The sequence below is a fragment of the Sceloporus undulatus genome, chromosome 4 (assembly GCF_019175285.1).
Source record: "Sceloporus undulatus isolate JIND9_A2432 ecotype Alabama chromosome 4, SceUnd_v1.1, whole genome shotgun sequence".
NCBI classification, from domain to species: domain Eukaryota; kingdom Metazoa; phylum Chordata; class Lepidosauria; order Squamata; family Phrynosomatidae; genus Sceloporus; species Sceloporus undulatus.
The window spans coordinates 192738324-192762152 of record NC_056525.1 but is presented as its reverse complement, the minus strand read 5'-3'; the positions used below and the strand labels follow the sequence as shown (position 1 = coordinate 192762152).

The 23829-nt window shown below is 39.1% G+C and overlaps 1 protein-coding gene across 1 annotated transcript; it reads left to right on the top strand.

The window, feature by feature from the left end:
* The first annotated feature begins 2378 nt into the window (after nt 1–2378).
* On the top strand, nt 2379–23366 carry LOC121929713 (desmocollin-1-like). The gene is given in 19 exon segments (XM_042465558.1): nt 2379–2459; nt 5950–6034; nt 7221–7423; nt 8538–8663; nt 9759–9914; nt 11244–11388; nt 12340–12515; nt 13209–13343; nt 14259–14444; nt 16521–16561; nt 16563–16642; nt 16645–16678; nt 16680–16769; nt 17147–17286; nt 18437–18649; nt 18797–19060; nt 19407–19534; nt 20411–20656; nt 23136–23366. Coding segments are annotated over 19 exon segments (2760 nt in total).
* Nucleotides 23367–23829: the final 463 nt, after the last annotated feature.

Sequence of the window (23829 nt, the reverse complement as noted above, 5' to 3'; positions counted from 1 at the left end):
GAGTATTCAAATACAGATACCAACTATGAAATTTCAAGTGATGGCAACTACACACGCAATTTCCCAAGATCACATTAATAAATATTGGGATCACATTTGAATCCTCTATTCTCATTTAACAAACAACTAAAGGGGTGGGGGGGGGGGTCAGTGTTGTCTGGGCAGGTGTCCTACAAACTAGCAATGCCAGTTCAGTCTGTGCATGCAAACACAAGATGCACATCTGTATTTGCAGTGCATGAAATGCTGAATGTGTACCTGGACACCATTTGCTGGATCAGGAGTAATCACTTTTTAAATCTTCTAATCAAAAACTCTTCTATTGATTCAGCATTTACCATATAACTGCACTATCCACCTGGCATTATTTTTCCTCTTCAGATAGATATAGAGTTGGGCAATATACTATTTTGAGGAACCGATTGCAGAAGTAGGCACCATTTGCAAAAGCCTTTCTTTGTGGCTGGCATATACTGTAATTCATGACCTTTAGAAGTTTGTTGTTGTTGGTTGCCTTCAAGCCACTTCTGACTTACAGCAACTCTAAGGTGAATCAATCATGGGGTTTTCTTGGCAAGATTTGTTCAGAGGAGATTTGTCATTGTCTTTCCCTAAGGTTGAGAGCATCTGAGTTGCCCAAGGTCATCCAGTGGGTTTTATGGCTGAGCTGGGAACCAAATCCTTGCCTCCAGAATCGTAGTCCCCTCAGACCACTACACCATAGTGTCTCTCACCAGGAGCCCTGGTGCACACAATAGTTAAATGCCTGTACTGCAGCCACTCACTCAAAACCATAGGGTTGCGAGTTCAATACTAGCCAGGGCTCAAACTCGCCTCTGGCTTGCATCCTTCCGAGGTCGCTAAAATAAGTACCCAGCTTGTTGGGGGCAATTAGCTTACAGCTGTAAACTGATTAGACACTGCTAGGTCAGTATGAAGCAGTATATAGATGAAGCTGTTTGTTTGTTTCATTGAAGTATATATGCCTCTATTTATAAGAAATTATCGCACCCAGGAATCCCAGTGAGAGAGATGCAAGATCTAAAAGATGGAAATGGATGTTATCACATTTACCCATGTCTGGGTTGTAGGCACCCCGTATCCACTTGGGCAACCCATCTGCAATCCAGACATCTCCTACAGCTTTTTCAAGAATGAGATTTTCCCATTCTTGAAAAAGCCACAGGAGAAGTTTGCGTTGCAGACAGGCTGCTTGAGTGGATACAGGCTGTCTACAGCCCAGACATGGGTAAATGTGATAACATCCATTTCCATCTTTTAGATCTTGCATCTCTCCTGCTGGGATTACTGGGTGCAATAATCTCCATAGTTTGAAAACTTCAAGATTATAATGATTAAAATGCCAAACTGAAGGTCAGCATTTTACAATCTAATCTAAACCTGTAACTAATCTGAAATAAGCAAATGAGTGTAATTTTGTTCCTATGCAAAAGTTGTGCTAATGATCCAGCTCCTTGGTCAATCATATGGCTCTTAAAATGGCATCAAGAGGAACATCACAAGCATCAACATGCCATACCAATGTGTGGTGGCCTGAAATGTTTGGTGGATGTCTGTATGCAAAGTTTGTCTAGTCTGCACCAATTTTTCAGTAGTGCAGATTAAAGCTCTCTGCAAAAATGAACGGAAGCGTTAATAAAATCTGATTGAATAGTTTCCGCAGCTATCCCTGTTGACAATCACAAACTAAAAGCCATCTGGAAGCCCTAGGTGATGAGAAGGAAGAATAGATCAAGGAGAGTTGCAGAGTCTGTTTTATAGTTGGGAGTTGTTTCAGTTTCATTTAATAGAACTTAATAAGAACCTAGACAATCAAGGAGGTAGGGAAGAAGTAAAGTGGCATGACTAGGGGCAGAGGCATTGAATAGGAATAGCAGAACAGGTTGGCCTCAGCTGGAGGCTCATTCCTAGGTCCCTCTCATTGCTAGTTTGGTGGGATTCTGTGAAACCAAAAATAATTCATCCTAAGTGTCTGGGGAGGGAAGGGCAAGCCTTGGGGCCCAATGTGTCCAACTTCTTCTTCCCCCCAGCATTTCAGTAGGGGAGAGGAACACTGAAATGAGAAAAAGCACGTTCCACAAGTACTTTTCAGGACAAGCCCTGTCAAATTTAGTAGGAGAGCTGAATTAACAATCAGGCCCTTCACCTTAGTGAGTCAAAGCAAAAAAGAGACAAGGAAGAAGAAAGCTGCATTTGCTTTCTGCATCAGATATTTGCATCAGATATTTTTTGCTGTTGCTTTAGTGGCCTGGGCATCCTTTTTCCCTTTCATCCACTGTCATTTGAGGACCAGCACTAGGCCTGAAAGGTCAGTGGCTGATAATCCCTGAAGCTGTCTGAATTCTGGAACTATGGAAATGGTGTTATCAGCTGCAGTGAGATATAGAGGTATCATCTTGGGAAGATTTATCTGGCTTCTGCTTTTCTTTGACCTCATGGTGAGTAGAAAAGAAATACAGAATGGGCAGTACAGCAATAGCAAGTTGCCAGAAAAGAAATAATTGTAGTTTAAAAATCAGGATGCATCAATATTCTCGTTCAAAGAGAGAACATGGGTAACAGTGATCTTAGAGTGTGATGGGATCAGAAACTGGGAAAGTTTCTATCTGCTGTTTGATTTGGTTGTTTCTTTGTTTTTTGGAGTCACAGTCCTGGGAGAAGGGTGGGATATATATATATATATATATATATATATATATATATATATATATATATATATCTCAAAATATATTCTACTGCATATTGAGCAACATACCATACCTCTGGCTCTCACTATTTTCAGTGCTGAATATGAAAGTTTCTAGAAGCAAGAAGTATTTCCAGTATTTCCAGTACCTGCGTCTTATTATCAAGCACAGTGAAATATATGTAGTTAAATACAAATTTAACTATTTAAATGCATAATTAAGAAATATAAATAGCTTTGAAAATATAAAAACAAAAAGAAACCCACCACTATAGAATCCTGTTTATTTCTAATAGAGGTCTTATTAAAAACTTAAAGTAATTAATATAGATAAACATTTTTAAATGTAGGAGACAGCATAAAACTGTGGAATCACAATGTCCACAAAACAGGGCCATCCAATATGAAATAGGCTTTAATGTACTGTCATCAAGCAACTCAGTACACAGTTTAGGAGTGATTTTGAAATTGACACATATGTAAAGTGTTTAGGGTTACAATTTTTTTACTGCTTATCTGGGAGAAGGCCTCACTGAACTCAATGTAACTTCCTCAGTACCCATGTACCTATTATGTTGAACTATAAGCATTCTGTATCTGTTTCTTTCTTTTTTGCCTAAAACAAGGTAGATTATCCCTCTTCAGAATGAATGAAAAAATATTATTATCCCTGAGATCTGAGCACTCATTCTGGAAAGTATATTTTGTTACACTACAGTAGTGAATTGAAATAATAAACTAATAATAATAATAATAATAATAATAATAATAATAGATTTATTTCTAGCCCACCCAATCATGAAGAATCCGGGCGGGTTACAACAATAAAATACAACAAATTACAATAGAGTTAAAAAATCTATTGTAATGAGATAAAATATGCTATAAATACATAACAACTGAACATGGGAACAGGTAAAGGGCAGCCTTGGTTTCCAAATTGAGGTGAGGAACAGCCCACGAAGGATGACAGGCTTGATGACATAAAAAAGATCATATACGTGCCAAATTAAATAAATATGCCGAATCAAGCCACAAAGAAGCAAGCAAGAGAGAGAAACTTATGATATGGAATGCCAGATAAGTCAGATTAATTATGAGAATGAAAGACTTCAGCTTCTGTCATTGTATTTAGGAAATTTCAGGAAAATCCAGTCACTTACATTAGCTCAGATAATTGGCAATGAATTAATTAGCCAGTGTCAGGCTGATTCTTGCATCTCAACTGAACATAAAAGCACATTATCTGTTTTTAAGGCTGCACTATTTACAAGTTGTAGTGGAAGAGAAATTCACCTTGCTAATTTCATAGATTTCCCCCTCTGTACATCCCAAACCCAGATACAACTGAGATGCAATATATGATGCAAGAAGCAATGTACACATGTGGGAGTTGGTATAAACAGTCTCTGATTGTACTGGGAGCTGATATTCTAGAATAACTAAAAATGTGTATGGATCTCCATAACAAAATGGGAAAGAACAGGATCAAAATCTGGGACTTTCTGGTCTTTTAAAATCATCCTCGATGTCTTAGTGCTGAACTTGGGTTGCTCCTTTTAGTTTCTCAGAGGTTCCTCAGTTTTCTTGCTTATAAGGCAGGCAGGTGCAATGCAATCTTCTCTATACTGGGAACAGCTAGAACAATTGGATTTGTTCAGATGGGGGGATTACTTTGTTTATTTTTTTTAAAAAAGAATTTACCTGTATCTCCACATTTCTTCAACCTGAAGACTCAATGAACTAATGGTTAAAAACATTTGAACAGAGGAGAAATCTAAGCCGTTACAATTTCTTTATTCCTGACCTCATCTTATTGCTAGTATGAATAACTTTCATTGGTTCATTTGATCAAATGCTGCTAACTGCTATTTTCAATTTGCACAGATTTTAAAATAATTTAAAATAAGAAGTGTAATGTTTCAGGGCAGAGTTTTGTTCTTGTTGTGTGCCCTCAAGTTGTTCTCAACTTATGGTGACCTCAAAGTGAACCTATCACAGAGTTTTCTTGACAAGAGGTGGTTTGCCATGGCCTTCTTCTGAGGCTGAGAGAATGTGACTTGCCCAAGGTCAAAGAGGCAAGGTATACTTTTTAGTATGGGAAACCTAGGATCACATGGATGGTAACTTATTTTCTCTTATTAATTATGCTTTAGGATGAGCTTGATGAAATGCCTTGTAATTAAACAAAGTAATGAAAAACAATAAAAAGTGGACTCAAAGAAGAGCAGACTGGACCTTCTGGGGTGCATGGACCAATTTTCCTCCTTGTTGACAGAACTCCTCTGTCAGTGCATTTCTTCCTAATTCAACCTCCTTCCAGTAATCTAGGACTCCAGTCTTATTTCTCTTCAGTTTGAATTAATGTTGCTGTTGTATGTCTTTAAATCTTTTCTGACTTATTGCAACCCTCAGGTGAACCTTCTGGGGTTGAGAGTGTTTGACTCACCCAAGATTCCATGGCTGAGCAGTTACATGTACTTTTTAGCAATGTCACTAAGGCCCTGTCTGAATGGACTAAATTAAATTCTCCTGCGTTCTCTTGGTGGCGAGACCAGAAGGCATCTGGTCCATTCAGCAGCAGAAGCGGAGTACACTTCTCTTAAAGCATATTAACTCCATTTGTTCCAGATCTTTCTGAGCATGCTAGAGTCAAGACTTGAGCTTTTGAAGTTCTGAGTTCATTTTCCAAGCCCATCTCCAAGTCTGAGTTAGGAAAGTACATCATGCCACTGATTTGTTTAATACTTCCTTGACATAATTTTTTTTTTAAAAAGAATAACTTTTATACAATTCTTTTTATTTTATAACATTGAAATATTTAAAGTGAGGGAACCCAACATGGGACAGCTTTTGATCTGAGAAAAAGGACTGTAATCCACCAAACGTCATTCTCAAATAAACCAGTTAGTTTGAAAGGTTCTGATAAGTTTCATTTTTCTCTTTCTCTTCTCCTTTCTTTTACATATAGTGTGAAACTATTAGAGATACATTAAAGCCAGTGGAAGTTTTACTTTCAGATTCCACTCTTTACAAATTTTGCTAATTTGGGGTCAGCAAAGGATAAAGGGTTTGGAAAGATGAATATAACAATCACACCATAGACAATGATACTGATTTCTTTTGTTTATCAAGTGCATTAATATATTTTAATGAACCAATCAGTACAAGGCATGAATTAGAACAATGTGGTTATTTCTAAAACTAAATATGTTTAAAATTTTGGAATTTATTCTCTATAGGTACTGAGTCTATTTTGTGAAGCTTGTGAGAAAGTTACTTTTAATGCCCCTCATAAATTGGAAGCAGGAATGTTTATTGGCAAAGGTGAGAAAATCCAATAATACCTTACATTTATATTTAGGTGGAAGTTAAGCAATTTTATTACTGACAATAATAATCAAATAATCACACTTTTTCTGTGAAAAAGCTTAGAAACATAGTGAGAGCATATTTTTGTTAAACTGTATTTTAAATCAGAATTGTTCACGGACACAAAAACTTGAATTCTGAATCATCAAAGTTAAAATACTCATAGGATGTCAGTAGTTAAGGCAGGGGTGGGCAAGTGTGGGAGGCTGGGAGGGGAATTATCCCTCTAGGAAACCTTGGAGAGCCATCCCACTAAAAGGAATTTCCCCAGATGTCCAACAATGTCTTCTAGGTGTTATGTGTGTGGATATTTTTGCCAGGCTTTTGGCCACTCTGAGCCATTTTAGGCCCAGGAGCCTCTCCCTCCCCCCACACTCTTGTTTAAAAACCCAGTAATTCACCAGACATCACTTTTAGTTTTTACAAAGTCCTCCTCAAGCCTAAAATGCCCCCCCCCCTGCAAAAAATTGTGCAATTGCTCCAAAGCCTTCTAGAGGGAAATTTTCATCCAGATCCCCTGGGGTGCACACTTTATCCACCCCAGAGCTAAAATGATGATAATCACAGGGCTTGCAACATCTTTGCCAGTCTTTGAATTTTTATTTATGGAATAATTATAAGAGAAGTAATTAACTAACCCAGGTAATGCTGACCAAGGAAGGAGTTTATAGGAGTTGTTCTATTAGAATTTCGGTCCTGTGGACCTTCTGTTTCCTATCTTTCTCCAGTACAATCACTACAAGAGGAGATAACTATGTATAACTGTTCTCAGTTGAGGTATATATGGGCTGGGATCCTGTTGGTGTCTTATCTGGTTGTGAAGAAGTAGTTGGATATTTTTGTCCAAGGCATAACATCTACATTGAGTTCAAAGTTATGGAAGTGGAGTTGTGCGTGCAGAAGTGTGTTCTCCACCCCAGCACCGGAGGTGTGTCATCATGGGGCATGCAGTGTAGAAGAGAGCATGCCAAAATGGTGCCTGGGCAATGACGTTAGGGCTTAGAGTGTGCGGATGCTCAGCCCTCACCCTGACCACAGGCCGTTCTGTGTAGCCTCTGAGAAACCTTAATTTAATGTGTTGTCTTTTAAAATGTCACTTCTCCAATTTCAGCTAACTCATGGAATCTACTCTCTTTTACAGTAAACATGAAACAGTGTTTTCATCAGTCTGGAATTATTAGCTCAAGCAATCCCAATTTTATAGTGCTGGATGATGGTTCATTGTATACAACAAATGCAATGTCCTTGTCTTCCCATGAAAACATCATTGCCTTATCCTTTAAAGGCACTGATGAAAATGAGCCAAGAACAATACATGTACATTTGTTAACATATCCAGAAAAGGTAAATATATGTTTACATTATTATATTTTCCCACTACTTTTGTTCTTCATGTCTTCTCTTCATGTTTTTCTAATACTGTTGTTTTGATTTACATGACTTGTTTATAAAATTAGAAACTGGACAAATAATGTTTATTTCTTTTTTTAAAAATAAATTTTATTGATTTAAAAAGAAAAATACAGTGTATTAGTTGGCATATATACATCTTTCTATATTACAAATATTTGTTCATTTTCTATAGATCGACTATTCCAGATAAAGATATCTAAGCATTTAGGTGGCCAATATTGGTTTTGCTACTAGAAGAAAACCTATAAAGGGTGATATCATTTTCTTTCTTCTCTTTCTATGGCGGGTTATAAGCCGCCGCTGTTTGCTCCATGAGGGAGCCGCTGCAGCCAAACCGTGCAGCTCCCTTACAGAGCAAAAAAGAAGCTCCAAAATGGAGCTTCTTTCTGTGGTGCAGCTATGATGCCGTGAGGCGCCGCTGGCGCACTCGCGATGTCATAGGCGCCACGACACATCTGGATGCTATGCGCCTAAGACGTAAATATGGCGGCGGCCATCTGGAACGGCCGTTGCCAAAAAATACGTAGTGACTACGTATTAGGGTTAGGGGGTGCGTCCGCACGTCGTGTGGCGGAAGTGACGCCACGAGTGTGTGACTAGCGCCTCGCGGCGTCTCTTCCAGGGCCCAGGAAGGAGCGTGATTTTCGCGCTCCTTCTTTGCTGCGTCTGGGAACTGCATAGTTTGGATGCTGCGGTTCCCAGACGCAGCAACCAGCAGCGGCGCGAGACTGCCCCTTCTGGGCCGTCTGTAACGCGCCACAGTATGCATATTATAATAACGCTAGAGGTCATAAAGTCTAATTAGCTGTTAAAATGAGATTTGGGGGATTTTTAAGGGGATTTTGGGATTCACAGAGGAATTTAAAAATAAGGTACTATAGCTATCAAAATATCATGCCTAAGTATTATAAAGGCACCAGATCCTGTCTGATCTTGGAAGCTAAACTGGGTTAGCTCTGCTTAGACAACTGTCAAAATATATATCCAACAAAAATTGCATGATTTCTGTTGCTATTTATTTAAATTATTCCATTCTGTTCTTCAGGCAGCAAGACATAAGAGAAGACATGTACGAGAGACTGTTCTTAGCCGAACTAAACGAAGATGGGCTCCTGTCCCAACTATTTTAATGGAAAACTCACTGGGACCATATCCAATGCAAATTCAACAGGTATATTTAAAGTTTCCTCTTCATTTTACTTTCCAAATTATCTTTGTATTTCTCTTGCATGCAATAATATATGTTATTGTGCCTACTATTCAAATACTGGGGAAAATCCAAACAAAACTTTATGAAGCAATATGATGCCAATGCCAATGAAATCAATGGGACATTTATCAAGCTATATCTTTTTAGGGAAGAGCTTCAGGGAGAGACATTGTATAGTACTGAGGAGTTTTATGCTTTTTACAAGTTATTATCAGGTGTGTTCCTATTAATAAAAACTGTAATGTCAAAAGCAGCCTTTAAAAAATCAGTTCTGTACTCACAGATACACAATGCTTCTTCATTTTTACAAGGCAATCAGAAGAGATGACTTGATCATGATCCTGGAAGTCATAATTGTCATCTGTAAATTACTGCTCCACCCAGTAACTTCCTTTGTACTGCTGAGGTTGTCTCTGTTACATCACTGTTGCAAACACTGTTGTAACAGTTTACAACTGGGCATGCCATTTTACCTCTGCTCATATTTAAAAGAAGTAGATATATGAAGAATGACCAACCTCACACTGGAAAAAGAAGCTCATGTAAACGTTACATCTTTCACCTGGAACAGAGCTTGGATTCACCTCTCAGAAGCTCTGAGCCGCTTAGAGTTATAATCTCTCCAAAGTGCTTTTTCAAATCTCTGTAAGAATGTATTTTAAACACACACACACACACACACACACACACACACACACACACCATATGTCAGGTGGGAACTTAATCAAGACTGCAACATTGAGAATAAGTTACTAAATTTCCTAAGTTCTGTTTGAAAGCAAAACAAACAACCTCAGGAGGCAGCGGGCTTTTGTTTGCTTTATGTATCCAAGCAGAGGATAGACAGCCATCTGTTTTTGCAGTTTTTTTCTTAAGCCACTAAAACATGGAACATTTTTTGAACCTTGTTGTAGGATTATGTTTGAACTGGCCTTCTAAGGCATCCATTGTACATAATGAAATGCCTAATGGACTCTGAATAATTCAGGAAGGAAAAAGGAATTATAAAATGTGTGCTAACAATTATTTCTGTTTGACTTTCACTGGTATTTACAGTTATCTTCTGACATGGCCCTAAAGTACAATATTAGATATTCCATAAGTGGTCCTGGTGTTGACAGACCACCACTGCATTATTTCTACATTGAGGCAGAAACTGGAAACCTCTTTGTTACCAGTCCAATAGATCGGGAGGAATACCCAGAATTTCAGGTATGGGTTTCAAACTTCTGTTTGAATTGACTGATAGAGAAATAATTGCATGTATTGGTGGGATTTCTTTTCCTATTCTCTTGCTATTGTGAAAAATATTTTATTCTATTCTATTTTACAATTTTACAAAAATAAGTATATGACTGTGCAATTCATCTTGCCTGTGGCAATTTTTTTAAAATCCTCAGCTGTTTTTAATTTATACAAATATTTATATTCTATCATCTATCTAAAGATTTCAGCGTGGCATACAATAAAATCCCCTTAAAACAATCTCAACAATAAAGTGATTTAAAAAAAACCAAAATCCTATCAAACAATTATGTTAATTAATCAGTTATAAGGATCAGAAGAGTGAAAACCATTATTTTGAGTTAAAAGCAGCCAGTATGTACTATGAAGCAAGGGTGAACAGGGATGGGTATTTTATTACAGTTAATTACAGATTAATTCATTACAACTATTCACTAGAACCACTAGGGATGATGACAGTTGTAATTCAACAGATCTGGTGTATACATGGAATTATGGGATAATGGGAATTGTATTTGCTGCTCTTCTCATTATGTTCCCTCATATTACTGGGCAGCTATCCTTAATTCATCCCCATCCCCATTTATTTCCTGTGCTTCTATTACCATTTTCCTTATGCTCCACCACTACTGTAGATGGATTGTATTGAAGTTAAGCACACAAAAATCCATGTGCCCCTTATTGTAGGGAAAGTACCTTTCTAATTTGGTTGCATCACTCAGTGAAAGAGCAGTGATCCAGTAGCACTATAAACTTCCCAAATGGAAACTGATACCCCTCTCCAATTTGTCCCAGTCTTTGGATACAATCATGTATGTCCAATGTAGCTTAGTAGTTCCACATATGGAACTATGCTGCAGTTGGTCTTTCATGGTCCCTCCTCCTGGACCTGCCATAGAGTTGCTGCAGCCATCCTATGACTATTCTATGCCTGTAAGAGCAATAGAGGAACAGAGAAACATCTGACTATGTTCCTGTAACCAGACACAAAATTATTATATCCTCTGTCGCAGTCTGCTAGGATCCTCTTGAGGTCTCAGCAGACGTTGTAACCATTTTGCATCTGGTTGTGCCAATTCCTCCACTCTCCACCAAGAAATGGATGGCTGTGGAAAAGTGCTACACTGACTTTACAGCAGGCCAGAGGCGAGGGGAGGAGGTTAACTTCTGCATTAACTAAAAGGAGACATACACTGAAATAACATTGACCTATGCCATCATTAACAGGATGGAAACCTAAATCTGCTGCAGAGGAACTACCAAATAAAATGGTTGCTTTCATTCACTTTTATACAGCTGATTTGTTATGCAATGACCCCGGATGGATACACGCCAGAAATACCACTTGTGCATACCATCAAAATAGAGGATGATAATGACAATGCTCCAGAGTTTGACCATGATATTTACACTTTTCACGTTCTCGAAAACAGTAGAATTGGTAAGTTTAACTCTTTTAAAATAGCTATTTTGGTAGTAATTAATAAAATGCTAATTAAAATATTAACACCATTGTAATACAGTGGTGCCTCGGGTTACGAAATTAATTCGTTCCGCCATTCCTTTCGTAACCCGAAAATTTCGTAACCCGAAATACTCCGTTAGCACTGGAAAGCCTATAGCAGCATTTGAATTTCGCGCCGAAATGAATTTCGTAACCCGAAAAATATTTCGTAACCCGAAACAGTTTTTGCCAATCCGACTTTTTCGTATCCCGGAAATTTCGTAACGCGATCATTTCGTATCCCGAGGCACCACTGTATATGGATTAGTACTTAACTATAATTTGTTTAAAAATTGGCCAATGTATCAAGGAATGCATTTTCAAAACTCTTCTAATTAGAATATTCTCAAAATGAGGTAGTGGAAGGTGTGGAGTTTAACCTCGTAAAAATAAATGTGCACATATCTGAATACAGAAATATATGGGTCAGGATTGGGCAACTTCAGCAGTTGAGGAGGCCAGGGGGCCGGTACTGTGACTTTCTATTATGACCCCCATGACACACTCCATATAGATCCACATAAAATAAAACAAACAAACAAGCAAACAAACCCCAAACAACTACAAAACCATAAATGGCTGGAGACCACTTTTAACTTTGATACTTTTTTGAGATTAAGCAGTAAGTAAATATTTGATTATATTATTAAATTTTTAAAACCTGTGAGAATCATCTACCTATTCTCTCTCTGTGTGTGTGTGTGTGTGTCATTGGTCATATGTCCAGAAATTTTATTTTTGCACAGATGTATTTTAAATAGCCTTTACTTTATATAAAATAAATTCTGAAGCAGGTTTGGATTTAGGCATTTAACATTTAAGGAACATTTGGAAAACTTTCTTATGAAAGACAGTTGGAAGTTTAAACTTCATGCCTTGTACATGCAGGAACAATAGTTGGAGAAGTGACAGCAACAGACAAAGATGAGCCAAACACCTTACATACCAAAGTGAAATACAGAATTTTGTCCCAGCATCTCCAAAGTTATCAGAACCCTGGTCCATTTGCCATACATCCAGATTCAGGATGTATTACTGTTGCATCATCAAATCTGGACAGAGAGGTAACTCTTCTGTGCATCTAACATGTAACATGTATTGGTATACATATGCTCTGTGAATTGACACAGTAGTGAGAAATATGATGGATACTAAATAGGGAGGAAATGTTAATAGAAAGATTAAAAATACTTGCAATATATTTGAAGCCAAATTTATTATATTGTTGAGAATTAATAGATAGATGTTGGGGAGACTGGAGTTTAGGGTGTCATTGATAAGCCTCTTTCAGTCACCTTAGATGTGTTTATTGTCTCCCAGTCTAAATAAAGTGGGGAGATAATCAGGTAAAAGAAGGCTATAATTATAATTCTTTTTAAAAAAAATCAACAAAATGTGCCAGTGAGAGGGGTAAATTATAACTTTGAGGAAAGAAAGAAGACATATTGGGTGTTTAGGATAAGGATGCTAAACCATTCCCCCCCTGTTTAAACAAAAGGATGTGCTTATTATTTCAGCTAGATGATTAAAGGTGTACATTCAAGCACAACTACATTTGGAAGATTCAAACAATGCCAAACTTTTCCCCCCCCCAAGTTGTCTGCCAATATTGCAATGTGGTCTTTGCCAGTATTGTAAACATAGAACTATCTGAATAATTGAATTGTCCCAGGATCTTTGTTTTTACTTTAAATAAACCACAGTGTTTTAATTTAAGAGGAAAATTATGTCTTTATAATTCTCTCAATTTTCTTCAGACAACATCTGAATATTTATTAGAAATAGAAGCAAGAGACATGGGAGGCCAGGAGTTTGGCTTGTGCACAACAGCAAAAGTGCTAATTGAGATTGGAGATGTAAATGACAACGTTCCAGAAGTACTACAAACTGTGGTAGGTTTGTCTCCATTAAAATTTATTACAGCTTTCAAAAACTAAATTACCTTCTGAACAGGCAAAATAACATTTTCTATAATATTAATGGAATTATAATAAATGTTAAAGTAAATGAGAAAATAAAACAATCCACATTTTTATTATATCAACATTAAATTATCTCACTTTATTTGACTGAAATGAGTATTAATATAATTGGCCAGATATTTTATTTTATGTATTTTATTTATTGCTTTGTTTTATTACATGTTGTTGGTATCCATATGTAACCACTGTCTAGCTGTCTCTGTAATATGACAGAGGAGCAGTTGTGCTGATTTTTTGCAACAATAACAAGAGGTCTGGTGATATTGCTGTATGCCTTCACACTCTTTCAGATTTATGGCGACTCTAAGGTGGCTCTATCATGGGGGTTTCTCGGCAAGATTTGTTCAGAGGGAGTGTACTATTACCTTCCTTTGAGGTTAAGAGCGTGTGACCTGCCCAAGATCATCCAGTGGGTTTCTATAGCTAAGTGGGGATTCAAACTTTGGTCTCCAGACTCCTAGTCCAACAATACATTAATTGTGCCATAAGATTTTATGGGTCAGATTCCCCTTTATCAAATATAGAGAGTGGAATACAAGCAGGGCAGAAGTACAAACAAGACGACATCAAAAATAGATGCTTATTTGCAAAGATAATGAATAGGTAAAGCAAGATGAATTGTACACATAACATGAAAAAAAGAGGTATTTCTTTCTTGTAATAAAACAAGTCTGGTAGGCTCACATTTTCATATCTGTTGCAAGTCAGCATCTTTATATTTGTTCTATGTACTTTTATATTTTTCACTGGCAAATTGCTTCTCTTTTTCTAATAATGCCTAAAATGTTCATTAACTAATACTTGGGGCAAAATTGTCTATTTCAGTATGAAGTGACCCTGTTAGAAAACACAGCAAATGTAGAACTAATATGCATCCCTGCGATGGACAGTGATGAACCTGGGACACCTTCATGGTTGGCTTCATTCACTATTATAAAGGGAAATGAAGATAATAGTTTTTGCATTACCGTTGATCAAGAGAGAAATGTTGGATGTTTAGATGTTTTAAAGGTAATCACTGTTTAGAAAGACTATAGTTATTAATGTACAGTGGATCCATCGTATTGGTGGGCTCACAATTCACGGATCTGACTGGTCACAGATCACCATGCATATATTATTGAATGGTGGCTCATGCACACAAACATGCTGATGCTTCCACGCACGTCACTGCCATTGAATATTATGGAGTGTGATTATCCACATTTTTTTGCCATCTGTGGGGAGCCCCAAAACTGGGGGAAGGGCCTACAATATTCATTTTGTTCATTTTGTAGTTAGTTAATGGTGAAGTTCAACCTATTCATAAATTATAAGCTCTTGTGGAAGTTTCCTCAATCTTCATAGTTTATGCGATCTAAAGAAAGAAAGAAAGAAAGAAAGAAAGAAAGAAAGAAAGAAAAGAGAGGAGAGGGAAAGGATAAACACAGCAAACTTTCAAAATAAACATGAATAAGTCTTGTTTGTTTTACACCAATGTTTTAAGACTATAATAGCAAGCATAATGAAGCTTATCACACTAGTCAGTTATTTTGGGTTCATTGGAAACTGTTTCACTTCTAGTTTGAACACAGCTGAATGCGGATGCTGTAAATCTCATCCTTATAGGGTTGCTATAACTCTGGACCTCCAAAACGGAAAAATGTAGGACAAATTTTCAAATGTAGGACACAGAACTATGTGTCCACATTTGAAAATTTGTCCTACATTTTCCCGCAGAGGCTGCGGAGGAAAGCGCGAGGCTTCGGGCAGCGGCGATGCCTCCCTCCTTCCCCGGCCCCAGAGGCCACGGAGGAAGGGCCAGGCCTCGGCGAGCGCCAGGCCTCCCTTCCTTCCCGGCCCCCGCAGAGGCCACGGAGGAAAGCGCGAGGCTCGGGTGGCGCCGAGGCCTCCCTTCCTTCCCCGGCCCCGCAGAGGCCGCGGAGGAAAGCGAGAGGCCTCGGCGATGCAGGCCTCTCTCCTTCCTGGCCCCCGCAGAGGCCGCGGAGGAAGGTGCGAGGCTGCCGGGCTGCAGGAGGGGGAGGTTGCGCGGCTGCGCAGAGGGCACCTCCCTGCACCTCCTCCGCCCCAGGCCGCTGCCCTCCCTTCTCCCCACGCGGCCATGCGCGTGGAGGAGGAGGAGGGCAGCGAGGCCCCAGGTTTGCCCAGCAACCCCGCTGCAACCGGGCTTTTCCCGGTTTTTTGCTGCACCCGTGCCGTGACCAGGCAGGTGCCCAAAATCGGGAAAAACCCGGTTGCAACTGGGTTATGGCAACCCTACATCCTTATGACATTACTCTCAACAGGTAGCATCTACTTTTCCCCTGAAGTGTGAAGTTCCTTAATACTGACAACACTATTCACATCACATGTATGTCCGCATCCTGGATAATGATTGGTTTCCTTAATTTATTTAAATGAAGCCAGAATAACATCATTACAACACGATGCTATTACACTATTGCCTTAGTATTAAAAAATAATAACTTAAAAAAAAATAACACTGTGGTGGTAAAACGGCATGGTACCACAGGAAAGCAGAGGAGAAATCCTGGAAAACATCTCGTGCAGTAAAGCTGTCTGAACAGTGATTTCTAAACATAACTGATCAAGATTGCACCGTCTTACACTATAATAGCAAACCATTTGCATTAAAAATAAAAAAAACTAACAAGGTTTCAAAAGTGAAGAGAGTATAAAAGACAAGGAAGATATTCTCTTGGGAAGTCATATCCTCCGCACCTAAGCACCAGAAGTAGCCTGAGGCTTCCCTGCTGGTGATTTCCTTGGAACCCTAAGGGGGGACACCCAGACCAACCCACACCATACTACCATTATTCGTTATTCTCCCAATGAAGCTGAACATCACATTTACACACATTAGCTTACAGAAACCATAGTGGGAAGTTTCAATTCTTTTCATGCTGGAAATAATCTATTAGAAAAGAATCCAATTCCCGTGACCCACAGAATAACAGTGGGAGAGCCAGATGTTGTGTGATAAGAAGAAGCAAAGGTGGGATCAGTCCCCTGCTTTAAGGTACAGTATATGGTTAGTGATAAGCACGGAAGTCTTGTGTTTTGTTGTAACAGAAATGCATATTCCAGGGCTGGACTAGGAATACCAAGGAAAGAAGATTAAAAATTGTGTGAATACGAAGCACCTTATGCTGCAGCAGCAAGTGCAAGGGCCATTTCAACAAGTATGTCACTGTGTGATCGAATTAGGGACCAGATGAGGGACCAGTATTTGAGCCCTGTGAATGTTCTGTACATAAAGGAATGTTTACCAAGTGGAACAGTGGTTGGTAACTACCAAGCAAGGGACCCAGAAACTGGAAATAGTGGAAGCATAAGGTACAGTTTTATAATTTGGGCTGATTCATTTTAGAGCATTTGGGTAACATCAGGATACAATTACAGTGGTGCCTCGGGTTACCGAATTTAATCGTTCCGCGCCGCTTTCGTAACCCGAAAAGCCTTCGTAAGCCGAATTGCCATACGCTAATGGGAAAAAGCCGCTTTCGTGCGAAAAAGCCGAAAAAAGCACCAAAATTTTTTTTCGAACCCGAGTAAACATTCGTAACCCGAACAATTATTTCCTATGGGATTTTTCGTATCCCAAAATTTCGTAAACCTGGGTATGTCGTATCCCGAGGTACCACTGTATGAAGTTTTAATACATTAGAATGCATTCATGGTACCTATCTATCCTAATACATTCAACCTAACAGTTACAGAATAGTAAATGACCCATGCAATTGGATCATCATTGACCACAAAGGAGATCTGAAGACCACTAAAATTTTAGACAGAGATGCACCAGACATGACAGACAGTCAGTGCAATGTTACAGTTTCTGCTACTGATCAAGGTGAGTACCAAGTGCTGTTTAGAGTTGCTGTTTATGCAGCAAACAGTGTCACACTTTCAGCTGTATATTTTCTTCTTAAACTAAAGCTTTAAAAGAATGTTGATCCCATGAGAACAAGATTGGTGAAACTTTTGGCCTTCAGCTTTTGGATTTCAATCCCAAAAGCATGAGCTGCCATAGCCAATGGAAGATTATCAAAATTGTAGTTTGAAACATTTAAATAGTCAAAGTTCCCCTGTTGCAGTATGAGAATGATTTTGCAGCATAAATCTAGCAGTAGTATTTAAGATTTTGGCAGATTCATAACTGGAAGCAGATACACTGAAATGCAGATATTCTACTTTTCCTAATCCTTCCACATTTGTTGTTGCTTCAGTGCTGACTACATGTAAATTTTGTAAAAATTAACCATTATGAACTCACCCTAATTCATGTCTGGAGCTCAGTACATACAGAAGATTGCCTGTAGATCAGGACATCAGCCCATTCAGTTGGGACCCCAAATACCGTATATACTCGACTATAAGTTGACCTCATGTATAAGTCGAGGGCAGGTTTTGGGGCCAAAATAATGGATTTTGACATGACTTGTGCATAAGTTGAGGGTAAAACTTAGAGGCATGTAACAGAGGATGAAGCCAAGGAAAACAATGCCAAATAACTTGCAAAATTCCAGCAGGCATAACCATTTGAATTCATACTAAAGACTGGATAGATGAGATGGTGGTTCTAGGGCAGATTACACGCTTGCCTTTCGCCAGGGGAATGGTTCCTTTGTTATATATCATGTTAAAACCCAGTACTTACATTGACCCATGGATAAGTCGAGTCAGGTTTTTTAGGTCAATTATTTGACTAAAATTTCTAGACTCATAACATGAGTATACACAGTATATGTTAACCAGGTTCCAACTTCTCTTTTTGAATCCATTTCTTTGTTTCTTCAATACAGACAAACATAATGTCTGACGGTCACTTGTAATCTATGAGGGAGGATAGCCAGGTAGAGGTATAATATTCCTCATATTTTAAATAATTTTGGCAGCAAAACCACTTTCATAACTATATATATATATATATGCATGGATAAGATGAAGCCAGTATACTATCTAGTTACAGTTTTGAACAGTGAGAAATTTTGATTTCCTAGGTGGTCAAACAGGTATTGGAGAAATTGTGATAACACTGATAGATGAGAATGACAATTACCCTGTGGTTACCAGAACAAATTACATCATGTGTAAGGACAAAACACCAGTGCAAATTAAGGCCTTTGATGCTGATATGCCTCCTCACACTACACCTTTCCACTTTGAAATAGAAATGCCTGTGGACTCTACATGGACAATAACATCAAATGAAGGTATGCATATAGTTTTTGTTTATCTTGATCTTAGAATCATATCCTTAACTGTGGCATCAATAACGTAAAAAGTATTCATCATTTGAGTTATTTGTTTTACAGATGCATCAGCTTTTATTTATTTATTTGCATTTATTTGTGTTACAGATGCATCAGTTTTGATTTCAGCAGTGGAAGATATAGACTATGGCTATTATACAATTGTCCTTAGAATATATGATAATGGAGGTACAAGTGGAACAAGTGAAATAGTAATTCACCATTGTGACTGTGTCATTCCAAGTGAATGCCCAAGTCAGTTCTCTCCTTTGAATGCCCCTGTAGATCGTAGTCCATCTGAAGTAGTGTATAGTACAGCTTTTGTTCCTTGGGGTGTTGTTTCAACAGTATTTGGATCACTATTACTGATGGGTAAGTATATGCATGTCTTGTTTTGCCTTTCTTTGTATACGCCCCCCCCCCCCCACTCAGCAAAAATACTCTAAATTCAAAACAGCCTCTCATATCATTTTGTTAATTATGTGTTGTAGTTAAGCATCTTGTCCTTCCTGAAATACAGACTTGGTGTTCCCCTAGGAGTATTACGTCAATGCAGATTTTTAAATGTGTTTTTTCTTCAAAGCATTATAAAAATGGATACCAATTAATTTCAATATTCAATAAATTGAGATTTCTTTTAAATGCCTTTAAGTAAAACCTGCCTTTTAAACACACAAATAAAATCTAAATATTCGGTATTGTGCATTTTCTCTTGCAGCAGGTGTGGGCACACCAGTTGGTCTTTGGCTTCGTAAAAGAGGTCCCATGACTCATGAAGTCTCTGATAATTCAGCTTTTCAAAACTTAATTGTATCAAATACCGAGGCACCAGGGGAAGAAGTAATGGTAAGTGCTACTTTTGCCTGTCTAGTTTTCTCAAAACTAACTGCTGCATTTGCTGTACAAAAAGAAAAGAAAAGAGAGAATGAAACACTGTAATGAAGAATGATGATAGTTCTTTACTTCAAGAGGGAAATAGACATTTTCTCATTTTTCAGTAATTATAAAGTGCACTTTTATTTGAATTCATAATTAAAACTCTCCTTGCCTGTATGTGTGTGAATGTGAGAGAGTATCATACCAAATACAATACCAAGAATCAAATAAATGATAATGCTTTGAAATATTACTTTTTTGGATATAAACTCCCAGAATCATCATGGCTACTGGCTATGAATTTTGCTGGAGTTCAAACTCAACCAATGTGACTTGTCAAAGAACAACTTCTTGACAAAGAATTTTGAACAATAACCTACTGCTGTACTGTAAGATGGTTGCGGGTGAAACCTAGAGGCTGATATATGTCCAGGTGGTATTAGAGATCCAAGGATGCTGTTTCAGGTGGAATTATTATTTTATCTATGTATATATATTCCCTTTCCCAATATGGAAGATGCAGATGTGAAGGAGAGAGAGAGCTCCTGCTTTCAGCACAGTGAAGTAGAATTGGTTTGGTATCGTCTAGGTATTCATGGTGGAATCAGATCTTGATAAAGTTATTTTGGAGTACAGCTTTCAGAATCTTCCAGCCAGCATGAATGGTGGCCATATTGGCTAGGGGATTCTGAGGACTGTAGTTCAAAAGAATAACTCCCAAGCTCTGAGTGTACTATGTCAGCTGATATGTCTTTAGTAGGGGCTCAGTCTGAGTTAATATGACGTTCTTGATAATGTTTCTTCTTTCAGAAAATCTGGCTATTATTATTTCTTCTTTCCCTCCAGGACCTGAACATAGTTCCTGTGAAAATTGTGAAGACATCTGTGAGCATGAGCACAGTTCTTGAAAAAAATGAGAAGGGGGAAAGCATGGAACTAGTGAAAGGAGAAGGGGGCTCCACAGCAGAATTACTCAAAGGGGGAGGAAATCATATAACAGGATCTTTGCGACATATTGAACAGCCCCTACGGAATTCATGTAAAGATATCTGTTCAGAATGGCAGAATTTCACCAATCCTCATTTAGCTGAAGTAAGTGTTCTAATATAGATTACTCACAATTTATGTCTGGATCAACATTTAGCTTAATCAGTATGTGCTCACTAAAACTGTTGATGTTAATTCACTTTCTGGTTTTGCCTATAACAACTTTAGTCCTTTGATACAGTCAGTGGCATCCTCGCCCAGGGTGTCACCTGGTGTGGGTGTGGGGCTCTGGGATGGGGCCAAAAGGGCACTTCCCCCACTTGTTGCCATGGTGCTTAGAATGACAACACGGTAGCAAGGTGGGAGCCACAGTTGGCCTGCCCCCCTGGCCTTCTGAGTCCTGAGTGGCCATGGCCGCGTGGGACCCAGAAGGCAGCCACCTCCCCCTGTCTTCTGAGTCCTATGCAGCTATGGCTGGGCAGGACCCAGATGACAGCCAGCTGCCTCTCCCCGGGGTGTACTACTCCACTGGGTAACACCCCTGACTGTGGTGTCACCAGGTGCACTCCGCACCACTGCACCCCCTAGTGATCATTACTAAATTATCTTTGTGTTGGACTATTCAATTTCTGTCTTTGTGTGTGTGGTTTTTTTTAAAAAGGCCTAGGGGTAAACACATAGGAAAATCCCTCCCTCTATTCCCCTTAGAGGGCATCATGGACATCTTTTAAAAAAACCAATAACTTTTTTCATTTTTTAAAGTGATTTTTAGTGTTCTTGGGGACCCCTGGGAGACAAAAATGTATATCTTGGGGGAATTATACAGTGTGTAGGCCAGTGATGGCAAACCATTTTTTTAATGATGGCAAACCCTTATTGCCTGAGTGCAAATGGGGTGGGATATAGATGATGATGATGATGATGATGATTTTAGGAACCAAGTACCCAAACTAAAAAGTGTTCCAGCACCAGGTGTTACCTAGTGCCGGGACTTCTGCCCTCTGGGGGTGGGACGTCCAGGGCAGGGCTTCTTCCACCTGCCCCCCTGGGCCCTCAGCTGCCTCTCTGGAGACAGCTGAAGGCTCAGGGGGTGAGGGGGGAATAAGAGGAACTGGTATGCATCTGTTCCTCCCCCCCCCCCCCCCCGGGTCTCCAGCTGCCTGTCCAGAGAAAGCCGAATGCCTGGGATGGCCAGAAGAGGAGGAACAGATGCACTCCATGTGTCCTGAAAAATGGCTTCACATGCCATCTCTTGCATGCATGCCATAGGTTTGTCACCACGGCTGTAGGCTGTCCTTTCTCATCCCAATCTACAGAAATGACACAAGAAAAGATGGTCACAATCTGAATCAGTACCTCATATCAGTAAAAAATCCCATACAACCCAATATTGGTAGCTTACCAAGTGAGACATTATAGACCAAGAGCCTTGTTTAAAAAAGAAAAAAGAAAAAAGAAAAGAAAAAAGAGCTCTTGTTATCTAGTGCAAAAATTACAAAGGGCTGGGAGTGGGAGAAAAATTATCCCCAAATGGAAAGGCCAGAACTTTGGTGTGACTATTGAGAAATGCTCTAACTTCCCAAAATACTCCCATTATTTGAATGGAAAACACCATATCTGTTACCTGAAATGGTAGAACGTACATAAACAATTCAGAAAGGACAACTTATGGAGGATACAGTCAAAGGAGGAAAGTGTAGGGAGGTATACACTGAACAAGAGCTGGTGTGTAGCTTCAATGAATAACATGCAAACTGCATTTTTATTCTTAAGTATTTTTAAAAATATTTTTATTTATTTATAACATTTGAGAATTTTAAAAAGTATGATATATATGAAGTTTAGTACATCTTTTGAATAACATGCAAACTCGAAGGCACCCGCAAGGAGAAGGGGAAAGGGACGGGGCCTCTTCCTCCTCCTCTGCTTCTCCCTGCAGGTGCCAGCCACCCACAGGTAGAAGGGGGCAAGGATGGAGCTGCAAGCCCCAGCGGCCTTTGTGGCCAGAAGTCCCACCCCTTCTTTGCCGGTGGCCTCCCTGATTGGTTGGGAGGCCAGGTAGGGGCGGGACTTCTGGCCGCAATGGCTGCTGGGGCTTGTAGGTGGTCGAAAGTCCCACCCCTACTTGGCCTCCCAACCAATGAGGGAGGTCGCAGGCGGGACTTTTGCCCACAGTGGGGGTCGCGGCCCAACAAAGGTTGGGAACCACTGAGTTAAGAAGATTATTTTTAATGTCATGTAGGTCCAAAACAGGTGGGCCAAATGACACAGTTTCTGGCCATGTTCGGGGTGTAGCACTTAGATGATGCATGCCCCAAATGTGGGTGGAAACTGTGCCGAAACCACATATTACCAAAAGTACAGGACCAAAAAGGTGCAGAAAAATCAGCTCCTTTTCAGCTGCCTGGTTCAGGACCATGGTGGCAGCCCCAATTCGGGCTGGGCACATGTTGTCATGGTTATGGTGGCCCCGGTGCAAATGGTGCCACGGTGGTTTTTCTGTGGTCCTTTTGGCCTGTCTGTTTAGGGCCTTAGTGTAGGTGCAGATAAGAAAACAGCTAATGTCAATTTCCATTCTCTGCAGATGGTGTTTCTTTGTGGACAGGATGAAGAACGTAAACATGTTGGAGAATATGTAGTGCCATATACCTATGAAGGAAAAGACTCACCAGTTGGCTCCCTAAGCTCTTGTACGGGTGAGTCAGAAGAAGAAGAACTTGATTTTTTGAATGAGCCAGAGCCTCCCTTTCGGACATTAGCTGAAACCTTTGTAAATTCATTGGGAAGTTCCCCTGTACAAACTTCATTGAAATGAATGGATGCTTCTCTGTAGCTTTAATGCATCTTACTAGGATTTGGGCAGAAAAATCTTCCTGTAGCATTTTTTCATTTAAAAATTCATTAAGTAGGTTGGTATATTTTAAAAAGTCATTTTTAGATTTAAAAAAATTATTAAGGCTCAGAAATCTGCTACAGAATTTGACCAAACAGGTTTTAAGTGTAGATGGCTCATTTTAAACTTGAAACAAAAGATTGTTCCATTCAGTGGGTGATTATCTTTGAAATGTGATTTTAAAAAACTAAAATCTTATGATTCCAACAACAAAATTATTTGTTACATAAGGACTTTACTCTTAGTCCAGATGCAGCTAGTACAGAACATAGTGGTTATCCTGTTAACTGCAACAGCCTATGGTGAATGTATAATACCTTTACTCTCAGTGAAAACCCTTGATTGCCAGTATTTAATATCTTTGGGTGCCAATATGCTACTGGGC